Source organism: Cariama cristata, unplaced genomic scaffold (assembly GCF_000690535.1).
Source record: "Cariama cristata isolate BGI_N322 unplaced genomic scaffold, ASM69053v1 scaffold35540, whole genome shotgun sequence".
Taxonomy (NCBI): Eukaryota; Metazoa; Chordata; class Aves; order Cariamiformes; family Cariamidae; genus Cariama; species Cariama cristata.
Genome location: NW_009593541.1, coordinates 250 through 17,496, shown reverse-complemented (window position 1 = coordinate 17,496; position 17,247 = coordinate 250). Strand labels below are relative to the sequence as shown.

Sequence of the window (17,247 nt, the reverse complement as noted above, 5' to 3'; positions counted from 1 at the left end):
CCGGTCTCCGCCGTGGCGGTCTGTCCCTGCGTCGGCGTCCCGCTAAGCCCGCTTCTGGCACGGGCGCTCCGTCGTAATCTCCGCTGGGCCCCTTTCAGGCATCTGCCCGCGGCTGGAAGGAGCGACAAAGAAGCCAAAGCGGGCACGGTGAAGCCCAGGACTCTTAGGATGGTTTTAAATAACGGCTTACTTTGTTGGATAATCAGTAATTAAGCCAATTTAATCGGTAATTAAACCTTTCCTTGCGGTGCCCGTGTTCTCACCTGTGTGGCTGTAGCTCGGAGCCTGGAGAGTCCATGTGAACAAGCACTGGCTTCAGTGTAAGGTAATCCAGCTGTGAAGACTCTGTAGTCCAACTGTGAACCGGGGCGTAAAGGTGAATATTAGCTGAAAATAAGTTTTTGTTTTTAAAGCACAGTAAGCAAAGCACCAAGTCAATGACAGAAAGCAGCAGAAACCTCTCTCTGCTCAGGTATTGCAGCTGCCAAGTGAGTTGCTCTGCCCTCTGAGGCACAGATCACTGCCTCTTCCCAGCAATTCCCGCAGAAACAGACCCCTGCATTTTTAAAGAAATGAAAAAAATATGTGGAATTATTCTAGAAATACTGCTTCAGAAGGCAATTTCAGTCAGAAAAGCACGTGGCTGAATGCGATGTGCAAGCAAACAGCACAGCTGAGATTGCACGTCAGCAGACCGCAAAGGGTCTTTGCCGTATTGTACCCAGCAAGCCCCTATTAAGCAACACGCTCGCTCAAAGGCTGCTAGCCCTTATCAAGAACAGCAGACTACAGTAAGTTTGGTAACTCTAGATCAAACATTTCTTCTAAAAGTTTTTTTTTTTTCATCTTGAAGCCAAAAAGTATTTGGTATGATCCTCACAAAGTTCTATCCTCTCCCCTCTTTCCTTTTAGCACTCCCCTAAAATCTTTTGCTTCCTTTCTTCAGGGTATTTCTGGGAAGCTATTTTGACATAAGCTCACACACTTAATGTTTCAAAGAAACTGGTTTAGCTCTGGCAGCAATCATTTTTACATTTTAAAATACTGAAGGAATTAGAAGCTCAAAGTTTGAGACATTCACAATGTATGCATTCTATAATATATTACAATGGTTTGTCACATGGTAATATAGATCATGATAAGGACAGCCAAGTAAACCTGCAAAAACAAACTCTTTAATTCGGCATTATGAACCCACATACTTTCCATTAACATTAATTTGTACTAGATTGTTTGAAGACTATAGGTTGTTGTTAGCATTTAATCAAAATCTAAGTAAGCGTATTGAAATAGGTGTTTCTATTTAAAAGGAGGGAATGGGGGAAGTGTTTTGCCATTGCATTTCAGCCACTACTTTAGATGAAATTTGTTATGCATCTTCCCCAAGAACAGTCTACTTAATAGAGGATTTCAAGTGATCTTCCCAGGCCAATGGAGTGGGAAACATGAGAACAAAAGACGAGAGAGCATCTCAGATACATATTGCAGACAATGAATGTGGCTTTTTACTGTGTTTCAAGTGAAGACACCCCAGTAAATCATTTTGCACTCTGCTTGTTCTGACAACACTCGTTTTCTTGGGTGTTGTAATTCAAATTCCAAATTTTTTTTTTTTTGGATGAAAGACCCAAGTCATAATCCAGAGATCACTACTATTCTCATTCTTTAAATGTCTCTTTAACCTTACTTTACTTCCCACCTATTAGGGGAATTTAATCTTTTGAATTTTATTCTGCTATCTGTATACAAATTGGTATTTTAAGCTCAAACACTAGGCTTTTAAAACATTGAGGCTTTTTCATTAAATAAGCTTAAATCCAAATGAAAACATCTGGATTTCAGTTTCCTGAACTGTTTTAACTGAAAGAATGGAAACTTCTAAACAATAAACTATCAGTTTGCATTTGGGTTTAGTCAGTTTCTTCACTTTGCCCAAATACACTGTGAAGCATCTGATAATTCCTTGTTAATGCAATTTGTTTACCGATAGGATTAAGTACTTTTAATACTCCCATGATTCTTAATGTTAGCATTTATTTCAGTAGTTATAACTGAGGAAGGTAACTCTGTCAACTAAGTATATACTACAGCCTCTTTTTGTATGGCTGCTTGTACAGTAAAGGCACACAAATGTCATTGTGGTGGGGAAAAACTGCCTCCCCCCGCCTCAACAAGGGGAAGACAAGAGTGACTTAGAATAAGCTCCTTCTAGATTTCAGGGACATGTATAGTTTGATTTTCTTTCTGTAATCTGCTTAGATTCAGTTTGCTGATTTTCTTTGATATTTCAAACCAAGTTTCACTGCACAGCTTTTAGGATATTAACTTCAGTAGCCTGCTTCACGAAGAAACACCTCTGTAACCTGTTGCAAAATGCCTTTTTGTATGAGGGGTTTCACATATGTAACAGTGTCCTTCTTTCTACCGTACAAGGAAAAGAATAACATTATTAGCTCTTAAGATAAAAGGAGGTAAACATGTCACTTCTTTGCTACTGCATCTGCTTGTTATTCGAACTTTTGGGAGGGAAGGTGAGGGGAGAAGACATAGGGCGAGACAGGGAGTAAGTCACTAGCCAGTTTTTCCATCTCCTAAATCTCTGAAATTATTGAAAGAAAAAAAAAAAAGAATTCACTTTAATTTACTTTTCTGTTAGTGTGCTGCATCATGCACTGAATTAAGTTAGCAATTAATTACAAGGACTGCATCAGCAGCAATGAACATATATTCACTCAATCCTTCTGAAATATATCTTTACGTCACCATAAAGAATATTACTGTGAGCCTTTAAGTCCTACAAATGTTTCACAAGCAACAACTTCTTAAACCAGTAATTAAGAAGTTAAGAGACCATAAAGGGGAATAGTTTTATAAATTATGTTTATTTCATAACTTTATTCTATTCCTTTTACATGTGTTACTAATTAAAGTGTTTTTAAGAATTTTTCAAAGTCCTGTATAGAAGCTTTGGCAATCTCTGTACAGAACACTTCATCGGGCAAGGATACTAGCTGGTCCAGTGAGATGTAGCTGGGTTGTGTTGGGTCATACTGGGCTCTTCCCAAGAACGTAAGAAACATATGTCTCTCTCTGATTCGTAATAACTTTGAGTTGAAAACCTAAGACAGAAAGGGAAGAATCTTTTAGGTTGTATAAACTTCAGACTGTGATAAATCTGAAATAAGAGTATTTTTTAGACAAACTGAAGATCTAGGAAGAAAACAATTAATTTGCATCTTTTCTTCTCATTTGTGTCAAACACCAGGTAGGTTACATTTATAGATAAATTATATAAATTCTAAATAAATGCTTCAGTACAATATGCTGATGTACACGCACACAAGGGAAATGAGGGAGTGATACAACTCTCAAGCATGGTAGTTTTTCTGTTTATATATGATAACTATATCATTATTGTGTAACCACAGCCAAGAAAGCGGAAAGACGACATTCAGAAACAGGGAGCAAGAACACCTAAGCATTTTCCCTATACTGTCAGCCGCATTTATTTATACACCCAGATTCAGATGAGCATTGTTACAAGGAAGAAACGAACAGGTGACCACATGGTGTAATACAAGGGAGTGAATTGCACAGCAGCAACAGAAAAGGCGAGTGGCTGCACCTCCTTTCATAACACAGCCAAAAGGCACAGTGCAGCAGATCAAAACAACCACTTGTCTTCTGCTGCACAGCAATGCCTACCTTTGAAGATACTTGTCACAAAAAGGATTCTAGACAGTCAAAGGCAAGAACAATGGTAAGGGAAACATGAAAGAAATCAGTGGAACATCTAAAAAGAGAGCAAAGTTGGGAAGACAGATACGCAGTTAAGAAGTCTTAAAAGCAGAGATCTAACTCTGCATTTCCACACAGTATAACTGAAGAGAGAGACACTGCTTTAGAGAAGATAATGGTGAAAACATGAATGCTAGAGCAGTGAAAGCAAGCAGAGTTTTTACTAAAAAGGAGAGACTACACTACTGAAGGATTTCATGAGGATGCTAACTGATTTGAACTAGGACAGAAAGCAGAACTACTGTTCCTCCTCTGCCTTCCTTGAATTTAACAGGAAGACAGGGGAAAAAACCTTAACCACCGTTTATGGAGCTAGCTGACAGGAAGGATGGTTACCACAGCAGATGTAACATCAGAGAGGATTTGACAAAAAAATCCTGTATGCTTCTTATTTTCAGCATTACTGTCATTCAGGTTAGAAGGAAGAACAAATGGAGAAAAGTATGCATTTGTGTATGCACAAGTTAACGGCCAGACCATATACAGACCAATTTGCACTAGCCATATCCTGGAACTTGCAGTTTTTGAGGAAGGGAAGAACAAGGGAGAGGGTGACTGTGCCAAGAGCAAGGAATAGGGCAAACTCTCCACTTACCCTTCCAAACAAAGGGAGGAGAAATAACAAGGTGAACCACCACAAAGCCAACAATAAGACAACTGTGAAGGAAGTGAGCAAGACTTGTGGTCGCTTACAGGTCAAGGAGGGCAAAAGTGACACATGGATAGCAGTGACAGCAAGCACCCTTGTTAAGTAAAGATACATTAAATAGCAAGATAAGTAATCAAAATCCTGGGGAATAATTTTATTTCCTCATATATTTTTGGCTTTTTAGCCAATTAGATTCCCTAATAGACTTGCTTGAGGAAGAAAATTATTGTAGTTCAGCAGTTGTAATTTGTGCTTTCTTTTTTTCCTTGTAAGAATCTAGTGTGACTGCATGTCAGCATTGGATGAAGTGACTAATGCTTTCAACTTTAAATTTGTGAAGAAATAACAGTAACGAGGAGATAGAAAAAAACAAAATAGTCATCAAGAAACTAATCTGTTTTCACTCCTGTGATTTTTTTAGCTATTGCTGCAGCAATCGGAAGATGAATGAGAATCTGATTGCCTAATGGACAGCACTTCTCTTACCTTTAAACTGTATTTTCAGATCCTAGAATCTATAAAATTTATTTTTCAACTAGATAAATACGAAAGAAATGTTTTTGTATATATGTTATCTAATGAACAGATCATCTGCATGATCTGTGATTCCCTTGTGTCTCTTACCTAGGTAAGATTTCAGGACAAAGAATCCCTAAGCAGGGAATAATCTCTCTTGCATGAATCCAGAAGAGATGTGCATGAGTACTTCTGTTGAAAACTTAAAAATTCACAAGACTCGGGGTGGTGGCATCGCATGTGCCAGGGGGAGCAGAAGGGCACTTCGACACTGGAATCCTCAATGGTTCCTGAATTGCTAATAAAAGTTATCTCAATTAGAGTAAAAGCCACAGACAAGTTGAAGAATTCAGGCGTGTCCTGTATACAGTGAGGCTCCACCTTCAGCACCGAACCGTGGAAGCAGCTGTGCCAAGAGCACCTACAATTTATTCCCAGATTAACAGCTCACCTGAGGAAAGCGAGTAAGCATGTGGTGGGGAATGCCCATTATGTTGTGTAAGTAGTCAAATGTTTGTCTGAGTCTCTTTTTACTTGCAGTTAAAATCTTGGGGGTTTTAAACACAATCTGTTGAATTTCATTACGTTGAAAACCAAGTTCAATCTGACAAACCTGAAAAAGAACAGAATTTTATCTTCAAAAGTCAGCTACAGCAAACTTAGCTTATTTTAACATGCCACTGAAATAAACTAATGCAAAAATCTTCTACTCTTTGTCACACAGCAACAGGAATGCAACCCACAATAATATCTGCCACTCCAGTTCTCAAGTCAGATACTGCAAATTATTTGTCATTCTGGATTAAGTATAATTTGTTTATAGAGTATCCCTGAAGTAAAGATGACTTCTGTGAATGCTATGTCTTTTTCAGCTTGTCTGAGATAAGAACAAAAAAGCTGTGTCTCAGTATGCATGACAGTTACAAACATAAAAATTCTCCCCTAAGAGTCTTTTATCAGTTTCAATACCAAGCTATCAAAAGAGACTGACTTTCTAGCTGTGGAGCTGTTGAGCTCTGTAAAACACAGCAATCAAATAGCTAGTGACTGCTTTTGTTAATGTGTTATTTCTCTTGCTAAGGTATCCAAGTTACATTTTTATATGAGGGAGTATAATTTCAGTCCTGTAGTCTTCAACTGAAGTCTGTTGAACCTGAAAGAGATGTGTAGAATATGTGGTGTATTCAATTTATTTTACAGTTGGTTAATGTCTAAAGTAAAATGTCTTTTTCAGAGACTGCCTTGACTTCAATTAGGGTTTCCCAAAAGGAAAACAAAACACATTTTTTCAATAAAATCATGAGCACTCCTCCCAAAGTGCAGAATGGCAAGCAGTTCATTGAGTTGCGGAGAAAGGAATTCAGCATACAAGACAGTCTGGTAACTCAGCCATTTCTTCTATCCTCCAGTGACATTTACGAGCAGCTTGTTTTCAGTCATGAAGTGGGTGTGCTTGCCAGTCAACATAACCAGACTTTCAAATCCAACTCAGGTACTTCTTCAGTTGGCAAAAAGGTGGTGCTTTTTGGTTCTCCAGTTTGATGTGCCAAGACTGCAGCTTTTTGCCAAAACCGCCTGGCAAATACAAAGGGAAGGGCTTAGAATCTGGGTTTTGAAGCTACCTTAGGACTTCCAGATCCTTACAGGGAATTGTTTCTAGAGGTGACTATAATCAGGTCTTTCAACTCCTGGTTCTTCCTTATCTGCATTAGAAATACTAATCAACTAAGACAGCATTCAAGTAGGAAGAGATATGTTTGCACTTTAGGGATGTCTTCCAGAGATCTGAGTTGGCAGGGGTAACTTACTGCATTAAGATACACAACCGAGAGTAAGACCTGATGTTAAATCAGGGGAGGTGTATAGCTGGCCCCACTGTAGAGGTAATTGTGGCAAGAATCTCGAGCTTTTCTTTTCTACTCTGTGAAATGGAACACCTCTCTCTTGACAAGAATGGTGAGCTCAAGTGTACGTTGCTTTGACTGCACTCAGTTTGACAGCAAACACATTTAATATTCAGTAACTCTCTAGACCACATATGCTAATATCCTTACCATGTAAGCCCCAACAATATTCAACATACTCTGTATGATTCCCACAACAAGCAGTGGTAATGCAAGCTTTCCAGTTTTACCCTATCAGTGGATCTCTAATGTGCTTGATGAAACCTTCAGAGGATGGAATAAGCCATCCTTGAGCTCATTTAGTCCATGATTGGTATCTTTTGACAACCAGCATCAGCTGCAGCAGTTGTTTCTAAGTAACAGCCCACTCAGAATGAGGGATACCACCAGATCACTTCTGAACTGCTGGTATATGGTTTCACTTTCTGCGTACTGCCTGCCCACCACCAGCTTAGAACATACAGGTCTGAACCCACATTCTGAACTGGAGACATCCAACCTCCTGAAAGGCTGCAGCCTCTGAGTATGAGTAGATTCTAACAGTGAGGACCTAAAAATCCTTCCTCTCTCTAGATACATGTTAAAAATAAGGATGCTGCACCATACACTTTTTGGTAGATAGACAAGATAGCAACTGCATAGAACTGAGGATCTTAAAAACCACATTCGTTATACTTAATCCCTAGCCTGTGGAAACAATGTTCATTAAAAAGAAAGCACTATTAATTGGAACAGTCTGCTACTTTCCAGTCTCCTCCCTTACCACACACACATTTCAGATTGCAAGATTCCCAGTGTTTAATAGTTTCAGAGCACTGAGTCTGTCTGAAAATTATATATTTTAATTCATAGTTATGCATTATAGGATAATGGGATTTCTCAAATTGTTACACTACATCATGCTGTTTGGCCTAGTGGCTTTACAGCACAATAATTAAACCAATACATAGTTACATTTTCAAAAGGGAAAGGAGTCCCTGTGGGTTTGAAGTTATTTACCCAACAGTTGTTAATAACGACCATCTGCTATCAGACAATAGGTGTCAAATGCACATTTTGGCAGACTAGCTACCTGCCAAGAGGAAAATAATCAACTGCACATTTCTTGCTCCTAAATCCTCATGGACAATCCAAGTTAGCAAAAAAACATAATAATTAAGGGGGGAAAAAAAAAAAAAAGAAAGGAGGGAGCAGGCCCTGTTTTTCACTCGTAAAGAAATGGGTAACAATTTCTGTCATCAGATAGCAACTTTTGGCAGGAAGGGACCCAGATGAAGTTTCTAACCTACATCAGTGTAGAAAACAGAGTAAGATACTGCTCCACATATGCTGTAAGCTTGCAAGCTATAAAGGAAAATAAATTGTTTAACAAAATCCTCAGTTAGTTTATATCTCCAATAAAATTATTTGATTAAATTATTTCTGTGCAGGATTCTCCTCCAGGAATTTTATCTACTGACAACTCTTAAACTATGTTGATATACAATACACTTTTAATATCTACTAATAAGCTTACCTGAAGATTTTCTTTTACAGGTTCTAATTTACCAGTCAGTAGCCTTGGAAGACGAGTTACCAGATCCTTTGTCTACAATTAGGAAAACATACAAAGAAAGGATTATTAGTGAAAGCTTGTTTGTGAATCCACCTGTGAATGAGAGAGAGATCTCATATAAACTTTTTTTCCCAGTTGGAAGAGGGATGCACTTTCACTTGCATTTCATTTTATCTCTACCCCAAAGATGAGTTTGCATGAAGCAGCAGTATATTAAGATGCAAAAATGTTCATATGGAAAACAAAAAATAACATAGCTGTTGTAAAACAGACAGGAAGAGAGAGTAAAAGCATACCCCAAAAGCAGGAAGCATGCTCAAGTGCCCCATCACTCTCTGCTCAATTTGTTTCTTCCCATCTTTTTTAAAAAAGCAACCAAACACTACCTGATAGAGGCTATAAAAGGATTTTTCAGCTATGGATCCTGTCTACCTCAGGATCTGGCGAGACCATAGTATTATGCCAATATAAGAAATTACTCCACATCCCCTAAGCCGTGCTTACTTGTAATCCACCCTGAGTACAAGGCAGTGACTAAACCCTTTTCCAGAGAGATCTCTTACCTCAGGCATGGAAAGGCCAGCAACAAGCCCTGTGATAGCTATGACTGTTCAGATAACAGAAGCCAATAGAAGAACACCAGATTCCACCTGGAACTTGACATATATTGCAATCCCCAGCTACTGCAGGAAACAAATAGCACTGCCCACTTATACCAGAGAAGTCCAGCTACTACCTCCTCTGAAGATCCTGAAGCATGGCACTAAATACCTGCTAAGCATGTAATGTGCTAAGTACTCAGGAGCAAACCCAGGGGTTACTTTTGGTGAGCTGAGCATATTTGGCATTTAGTTTGATATGATATTCACAAATCGCACTGTTTTTCACCAATGAGTTATGTCTGTTACGGTATCTTGAAGAGAGCTAGTTAATTTTCTAGAAGTTAAAAAAGCTGCTTGCTGTTTCAGCAATAGATTCAGTCCTCTGATCCACCTCAGATAATAAAACTGGACACACACATGCTTGTTTGACAACAACCTGCAGCAGGTCATCTTCAAGAACCATACTTCAGGACCTTTCAATGTTAGATGTCCATATTACTTCTGTAGACAGTTAAAATCATGTTATCCTCCTGTAACCCTCTGTGTTACCACCAGTAACGTCACTAATGTTTGTGGATAACCTCCAAACACTCAGACATATTCGTGCTCCAAGGTCTTACAGCTGTCACTAATAAAATACCTAAAGACTTCAGTGTATAGTCTTTACCTTTTTTACACTGAGACCAAGTTCATTTTTGAAGAAACCCAGTCTGTTATCCAGTCTTTCCACTGAAAACAACAGCAAATATGGAGCTCTTGAGACCATCTGAGCAATTTCTGCCTTACCAAATTTTTTTGATTTTAGGTAAGCCACTCTAGAAAGAGAACAAAAACAAAATAAAATCCAGTGATGAAAATTTTATTGCCTCCATGTATTCAGTACTTGCTTAAATTCCTCAGTGATATCTTATAAATGGACAGATGTTCTAGCATTAACATGCAACCCTGCCAAAAATAATTAGGGGGAAATCTGCAGTTATCGTAAAAGCAAAATACCATCCCTTCCAATTAATTAGAAGTAAAATAAACCTCAGAGCAGAATGTCAATACTGAAGACAGATTTTAATTCCTTCCAGCTGTACTTAAGCAGATAACTATGTTAACCTACATTTAACTACCAGCCTGTCTCCTAGATTGCAAAAACATTAATAGATCATCACAGGATATGGACAAGAAGATATATACAGCCTTTTGCTATTTTAATGAATTCCATTTCTACTGCTGAAAGAACAGAGTACTATACCTCAATACATCCCTGTTTTGCCAATAGCACTGGAGTAGAAATATCATGCAACAATGCTATCTGTAAAGACATTGTCCAAAAAGACATTTCTAAATCAGCTGAAGTTACTTTTGTTACAATAGGTCCCTACTTTCAGTCACTGGTCCAAGGATTTAGTTACAAAACATCTGGTTGTCAGAAAGGAGAAGGAGCTGACTAAAGTTTTTATGTTTAACAGAGCTTGCTTTCTTTCCAACTCAAAAAATTTTTCCAAACTTTGTTAAATTCAGTGAAAGTGAAATCCTGTTTCAAGTACTACTTGCAGTAGATTATTACCACGGCTCCTAGAAAAAGAAAGGGGTGGGGGGCGGAGAATACAGCACACAAAATAGAGACATGATTAACACACATGCCACCATTTACAAAAAACTAAACTACAATTTGAAGAGGTTTCCTTTGGTAATAGCTGAGCACATACAGAAGTATTTGCTGTCAGATGAACTTAGAGTATACAAGAACTGATTTTATCTGGCAGTAATTAAGATACTAAATAGATTGCAGAATGTTCTGCAGAAGCAGATATTCAGCAAAAGACAGGCTGTGTGTTAAATTATGTCTTGTGGAGAGGAAAAGAAAAAAATACACCTTCCAGTCACTACAACCTCCCTCTCTCCACAAACTCAAAAATGCAGTTGTCACAAGCCAAAAACCTCTAGACAGAAGATCCAAGAACAAGCTCTAGAGGACCAATTCCTAACTGAGCAGGCACCCCAACACAGAAAGCAGCAGCCCAGGCTCCAGACAACGCCGATGGAACTGGCTGCAGGAGCCTCAGAGACAAGGAGAGGTTAGGAGGGGCAGAAATGCAGAATCCAACAATAAATAATTGGCTCTTCAAAAGTTATCCCATTATGTTTTGAATGCTGCAGCTTGGCTTCACTATACTTCATTTTTTCAAGGGCACAACTGCCAAGCATCCCAGAAACATAGCTAAACGAGCAGATGAAAAATAAAACCTTTCGGTTGTTCTGACTCCACGTGTTTTCTGTTAACATGTCATTAAGATTCACACCTGAAGCATTTCTTTGCATCCTGGAAAGGCAGGAAGCTCAAAAGAGGGATGGCAAAATTGTAATAACCTGACTCTAAGAACTGGTGTATTAAAGAAGCACAATCATCCAACCTGACCAAAGTTTGAGATAAATTTCTGAGTGTTGGCACCAAGGTTAGCCCTCGTTCTGCTACTGGGGTCAGCAGTTCTATGTAGCATGTTAACAGTTTTAAGTCATCATTAACAATACCGTAAAACAAAGCATCTGGTGCAGCTGCAGTACAGACACTGATTTGCAACTGTCAGAATTGTTATGAATTATGGAATGTTTTGACTTTTACAGTGTTTATCTGAAGTCAAATGCCAAATCTATTGAAATTTGTGTTTTGTTTCCTGGCAACGTGGAATCCATAGCAATAAAACATTCCAGAGTGATGTAACCAATACCATGTCCATCTGCACCAAAGTGTTTATGCAAAGGTGATACTCAGCTTTCAAAAGACAGCTCTCTGAGACACATTCACTTCGCAGCCTGCCATACACCCTCCGCAGCACACTTACTTTAAAGCTTGCAGGAAACCATTCACCAGTGCCAGAGATAAACTTACTGAAAATCAAGCTGCAGAAAATGAAGAAGAAATTGGATTGCTCTGTTCAGCTGATACTTCACTAACCAGGCAGTGCCACAAGACAGTCACTGAAAAGCAAATCTGACTTCACAGGAGAGTTAGATGTCTATTGCAGCAAAGCCACTTTCTTCAGAAGGGTATAAGCAACTCTGACACCTAGACTCAAAACTACCACTGAAAAGTGACACAGGTTCTTTTTGGATATTGTTTCTCAAAGGCCACTTACTGAACAGCAGGGTGAAAGAACAGAGGAGAAAGAAGAAAAATCAGGTCTATGTTACACGAGCCTACTAATGTGCCTGTTTCCAAAAAGCTGTATTTTCAGATTTCTGTCTAGGACAGCTACTACATGCAAGAACCAAGCAGACAGGTTTTCTTTTCTGGAATTTTTAAATACCAGAGAAGTTTTCAGTTCATCACAAAGTGTGTACACACTCACATCAGTTGTTCTGTAAAAGAACTGTTGAATTAATGCAAGCCTGTCCAGAGTAATTTTAAGAATAAAAGTCCATTTTATGGACTGAGGAATGGCGTAGGGCCATACAAGTGTGAACACACACAAAAACCAGTTCATTGTAGTCTTGTGCTCAGTTTGAGCTGGACAACGGGGAAAAAAATGTCACCAAAACCTTTTGCTGCTATTAGATGTAAAAACAGAAGAAATCTGGTCTGCTGCTTTTACTACAGAATTCACAAGGTATGGGTAGACATATCATCTATAAGAGCAGTTTTAAAGCATGACTGAAGAAGTTAATGTTGTTCTACAAATGTAGGCAAAATCTCAGGGACTAACATTTTAGAAGCTAAGCTGACAGAGGTAAAGCAAGTGGCCTGGGATGGCAATCTCCTTTCTCTGTGGCAGAGAGACAGGGATGAGTGGTAAAATTTGTTAATAGTCAGTTTTTGGGTGGATCAGGGTGTTGACTCAGCTTATGATACCACCGCATGTTCATGCTGACTGATGGGAAGGCACAGGAACAGGGAGCCAGGGATCGAGTGAGGAAGGAAGCAGCAGCAACATAGGTTCAGACAACGTATCCTGTGCAACCTGTAGGTGAACCTGCTTCGGTAGGGGGGCTGGACTAGATGATCTTCAGACGTCCCTTCCAATCCCGACCATTCTGTGATTCTGTGAAGGTTAAGCCAACTGGGAAACTAGATCTTCAAGCCAAGGAGCTTAACACCCTGCTGCTATTTGAAAGGCTTACCTGGTTTCTAAAGCTTCCAGATCTTCAGCAAGGATGTACGGATTTTTGGTCAGGAATGGTCCCAGTTGATTGTCTTCTACACCCACATCCTTAAGAAACAGAAGTATTTTTTTTATATCTTTTTCAAAGTTCAAGGTCAGTAAGAGTTGACCTGCTTTTTGACGTTTCTCCACTTGGGACAAGTCAACTCCTACAACAAACAAAATCAGAAATTGCTTTAATTAAACACAGACTCTACTTCCTACAAATGTTTCATGAAGGCATGCTGAAATTTATAGGACTACTCCTTTTTTTTGCACTGATTTAGCATACTTTAATTGCTCAACACAGCAAGGTCACAACACCTTGTATATTGTGGAAAGATGCCAGATAAAACAAGCAGTCATTTTAGATGCTTTTGCCGAGTTTATTTTTTGAAGGAAGACATTTGCAGTGAATCTTGCATGTGAGGAATCAAGTACACTAGCACGTGCCTCATGTAGAGACCTACTCTTGTTGCGCAGAAGTACATGTGCAAGGAAATCCCAACTCCATTACACAAGGGAAGGGGACAATTTTGCAGCGAAGTGCCTTTGGATACTGGCTTACACATAGCAATTTGTTACTACACGGGATCAGATCACCCCCTCTCAAATACTTGTTTCTCCAACCTCATTATAGTGTTCCTTGCACTTCTGGGAAACAAGGAGGTGGCCAGCAACCTTGAACTCAGCTACCCCTGCACAGTCCAAATGCTTTTAGATGAAAATCAAGGTTTTCTTCCATCCCTTCCTTCTTGCCTCTCCAGTTTACTGTGTCCCACTTCTAAGGTTCTGCACAGCAACCACTCAGCTTCCTTCCTTCCTTCCAAGGCCGGAGAGCTGCAATTTCTTTTGCAGCAAATTAAAGTATCCTTAACCAGCCCAAAAGAAGAAAGACCAAACAAGTTACACAAAGTGCTCCCCACCTCTGGAAGCTGTGGGAGATGCCTCCATCTAGCATCCACAGCACTAAGGGACTAAAACTAGCCTGCTTTGTCTTCAAGTATATGGCACTGCTAGTGAGTCATGCAGCCCCCTCTCTTTTTCCATTTACCCTGGATAACATTCTGCTGCTTTTAGCCATTGGTCACTGTTCCTATTTTCAAATTTACAAGGCAACCAGTAACATCAAAACACAAATTATAGAATCTCCGAAGTTCCAGACATAGGCAAACCATATAAACTCTCACATACCTAGGTGAACAAGTTTCGTCAGGGTTTCCGAGTGATCAACATAATCTCGGAGCGTGGAAGACTGAGGGGGAAGAAGTGGTTCTGCAATGATTTGTACAGCTTCTTCCTCAGAAATCTCCTCCAAAGCAGATGAAGGTGGGATGTCATCCCAGTCTAAGAAACAAATATAGAAGACTCAAATGCATTTTGTGAAAGACAAAGCTGTTCCCACCAAACGCTATACAGATCTCTTAAAATCCATTTCAAAATGCAATAACACTGTGCGCAAGATGAACAGCCAAATTAGTATTATTTGAAAAACATATGAAAACATAGACTCTACTCCCAGATTTTGTCTCTGTTCCGTGTTCTTGTCATTGCCCATCAACTCTTGCTCATGTGGCCAAATCTGAGCATAGTACCCAGCAAGCCTGCCTTCAGTCTGCTGCCTTGATCACTGCAGACAACAGATCACATCACCTTCATGAAGAAGAATTTTCTTTCATGTCTTCACAAATGCATTCTTGCCTGATCATATCCAGATCAAAGGCTACTGCAAAGATTATTTTTCATAACCTGACAAGCCCCTACTTTGTTCCTCTTCTGAATCTGACGCCTGAACTGCAGTTGTTTTAACTTTCAAGGTATTTCATAGCCAACTCCAAGCAAGCTATCGTGTCTTATCCATTACAGAATGGCTGGACACTGCCACCGCCTCTAATAGCTAAAGAAATCAAGCTCCATTTCCTACTCATTAAGGTTTCCAAGTAAACATCATTATACTTGTTTCCCCTTAAGTGTTCCAAGTCATAGAGCTCAGTGTCTTTTTAAAAAAAAATATTTCTCTAAACTGATCTATTTTTTCATTGACGGGAGCTCACAGCAGCTAGATCAAGATTACTGTTTGCAGGCTGGCTGCTAGCATCCACCTCAATTATCAAACTGATTACTGATCAATTGCCCTAATTATAAACTCTTCAGGATGGGGATTTTCTATGCCTTGTACCTTGAAACAATGACTTCCTAAAGACTAGGGTAACACTCTTCCATATCAAGAAAACAAAGCCACACCAGAACTACCAAGACAGGTTCCAAAGTAAGTAGGATGATCCTAATGTTCCAGGAAGAGTTACATAAACTAGCTCAGTAGCTGTTGAAGGTCTTGCCACTTCTTTTTCTCAAAGCCTCAGAAACAAAAGCACAGTAAAACGTTTTTTAGCAACATTTACACCTTAAACAGTAATAAGAACTCTCTAGGAATCTATATGGATACCAAGTATTTTCTTTCAACTTGTTGAGGACTGAATCTATACATCAAGGTCCATACTGGAAGTACAGATGCCCTTTTTATACCACTTTAAGTTCTTTAGACCTCCTATCAGGAAACATACCTCAAGTTACCAAAAAAAAAAAGTTAGCAATTATGTTTACTCGATTATATACACTGCCAACTGGGCAAAATGCTCCATACACACACACACACCAGTAAGTCTGCCGGCAGATAAAAATCTGGCACACAGATAAACTGCACCGCAGGTGCAGACACATACGAGCTGGCTGACCTGCCAGTTCTGGTGCAGCACTGTTCCAGAACCAGCTGCACAAACATACAAATCTCGGTTGCAGCTCTGAGCCACCCCAAAAATAAGCTCTGTAGGATCCAAGTTGGCTGGGCTCAAAGCAGAATCTGAACATACAAGACCGCTTAGTAATCCAGATCAAGATTCCTCAGCATACTAGAATTATTTTCAGCGGGTGGTATTTTTTTCATCCTCACTTAGATATAAAAGTAGAGAAAAGTGAGGCAATTTCCTCAGGGTAACAACACCAAGGCGACCTTGTATCTATCTCTGTTCCTCAGGAGACAGCTGGATGAACATTTCTCATCAGGGCAGTGCTTAAGCAGGCTTCACACTCTGCTGCCTCCTGTTGTTCATCCCTATCATTCAAACGGCTGTGTTGTGCGAGCTGCTTCAGGGGTAGCCTCCCCTACCCTTGCTCAAAAAAACCCCCACACAAACAAAAAAACCCGCCAACAAAAACACCCCTTTATTTTTTACCAGCACATCTCTAAGTGAAAGCCAAACGCTCAGTTGCTGCAGGTAGAGTTATGAAAATAAAAGCCCTTCAAACAGCAGCTCCAGACTGCCATTTCTACCCAAAATGTTCTATCTTTATCTTGGTTTAAAGATATTCTTTGTATGCTAGAGTGACCACAGGAATTCTACGTTAATGATGGGGCTAAAAACAAGTGAAAGTCAAAAAGTTCAGATAAATATTTTAGATAAACAGGCCAAAAAAGGAGATCCAAGTATAATACTGAAAACACAATTTGGGGATTCCAGAGAAACGGTATCCCTAAGGCCTCTTACCTTCATACAGAATTTCTGCATTCAGATCAGGTAATGTTTCTGCTTTTGCTTGTTTCTGTTCTATTGGTGAAGGCAAGTTACTTTCGGGAGAAGAAGAGGATCCATCCTTGGCACTGCTGGGCGGAGGACAGCTTCCTACAGACACATGCCTGTGCGCCTGCAGTCTCCACAGAAGAACGTCATTTCCAGAGGGCAGCAGAGCCAGCCGGGCAAACTCACGACGTGCCTGTGCAGTGCTGCTGCCGCTCCCCAGCCTCCCAGGAAATTCAGCCCCGCGGGCCGTCTTCAGCAGGCACCAACTGAGAGAGACCTGCCGAGCCCACAAAGCCATCTTCTACCTCAGCACAACATCCTGCCGGGAGAAAAAGGGCTGAGGAGTAACACAGGCGCTGCCTCACCTCGCACACAGGGCTGGGAGCGTCAGAGTTCATTCCCTCAGCATTAAAGCAGAAAATACTCGCTACAGAGCACCAAGTAGCTGCTTTGAGGCTTTAAACGCGGGACAAACGGAGGAAGCATAACTGAGGAGAGGAGCCGGCTCTGAACGC

General features: G+C 39.9%; 1 protein-coding gene across 1 annotated transcript; it reads right to left on the bottom strand.

Moving 5' to 3' along the window:
* Positions 1 to 2,863: 2,863 nt before the first annotated feature.
* On the bottom strand, positions 2,864 to 17,030 carry MTERF3 (mitochondrial transcription termination factor 3). Its single transcript, XM_009694789.1, has 7 exons — positions 16,700 to 17,030; positions 14,349 to 14,501; positions 13,135 to 13,324; positions 9,692 to 9,839; positions 8,384 to 8,455; positions 5,415 to 5,576; positions 2,864 to 3,119 (listed from the first exon to the last, which is right to left on the bottom strand). Exons 1-7 carry the CDS (start codon positions 17,028 to 17,030, stop codon positions 2,925 to 2,927), a joined length of 1,251 nt encoding a protein of 416 aa, XP_009693091.1. The 3' UTR covers positions 2,864 to 2,924.
* Positions 17,031 to 17,247: the final 217 nt, after the last annotated feature.

Excerpts from the sequence above, each read along its gene's own strand:
- MTERF3 (XM_009694789.1), bottom strand. The coding sequence starts at position 17,030 with ATGGCTTTGTGGGCTCGGCAGGTCTCTCTCAGTTGGTGCCTGCTGAAG. Across the intron at positions 14,502-16,699 it reads TGCAGAAATTCTGTATGAAG|ACTGGGATGACATCCCACCT; the intron begins GTAAGAGGCCTT and ends TTTGTTTCTTAG. Across the intron at positions 5,577-8,383 it reads CTGTAAAAGAAAATCTTCAG|GTTTGTCAGATTGAACTTGG; the intron begins GTAAGCTTATTA and ends GTTCTTTTTCAG.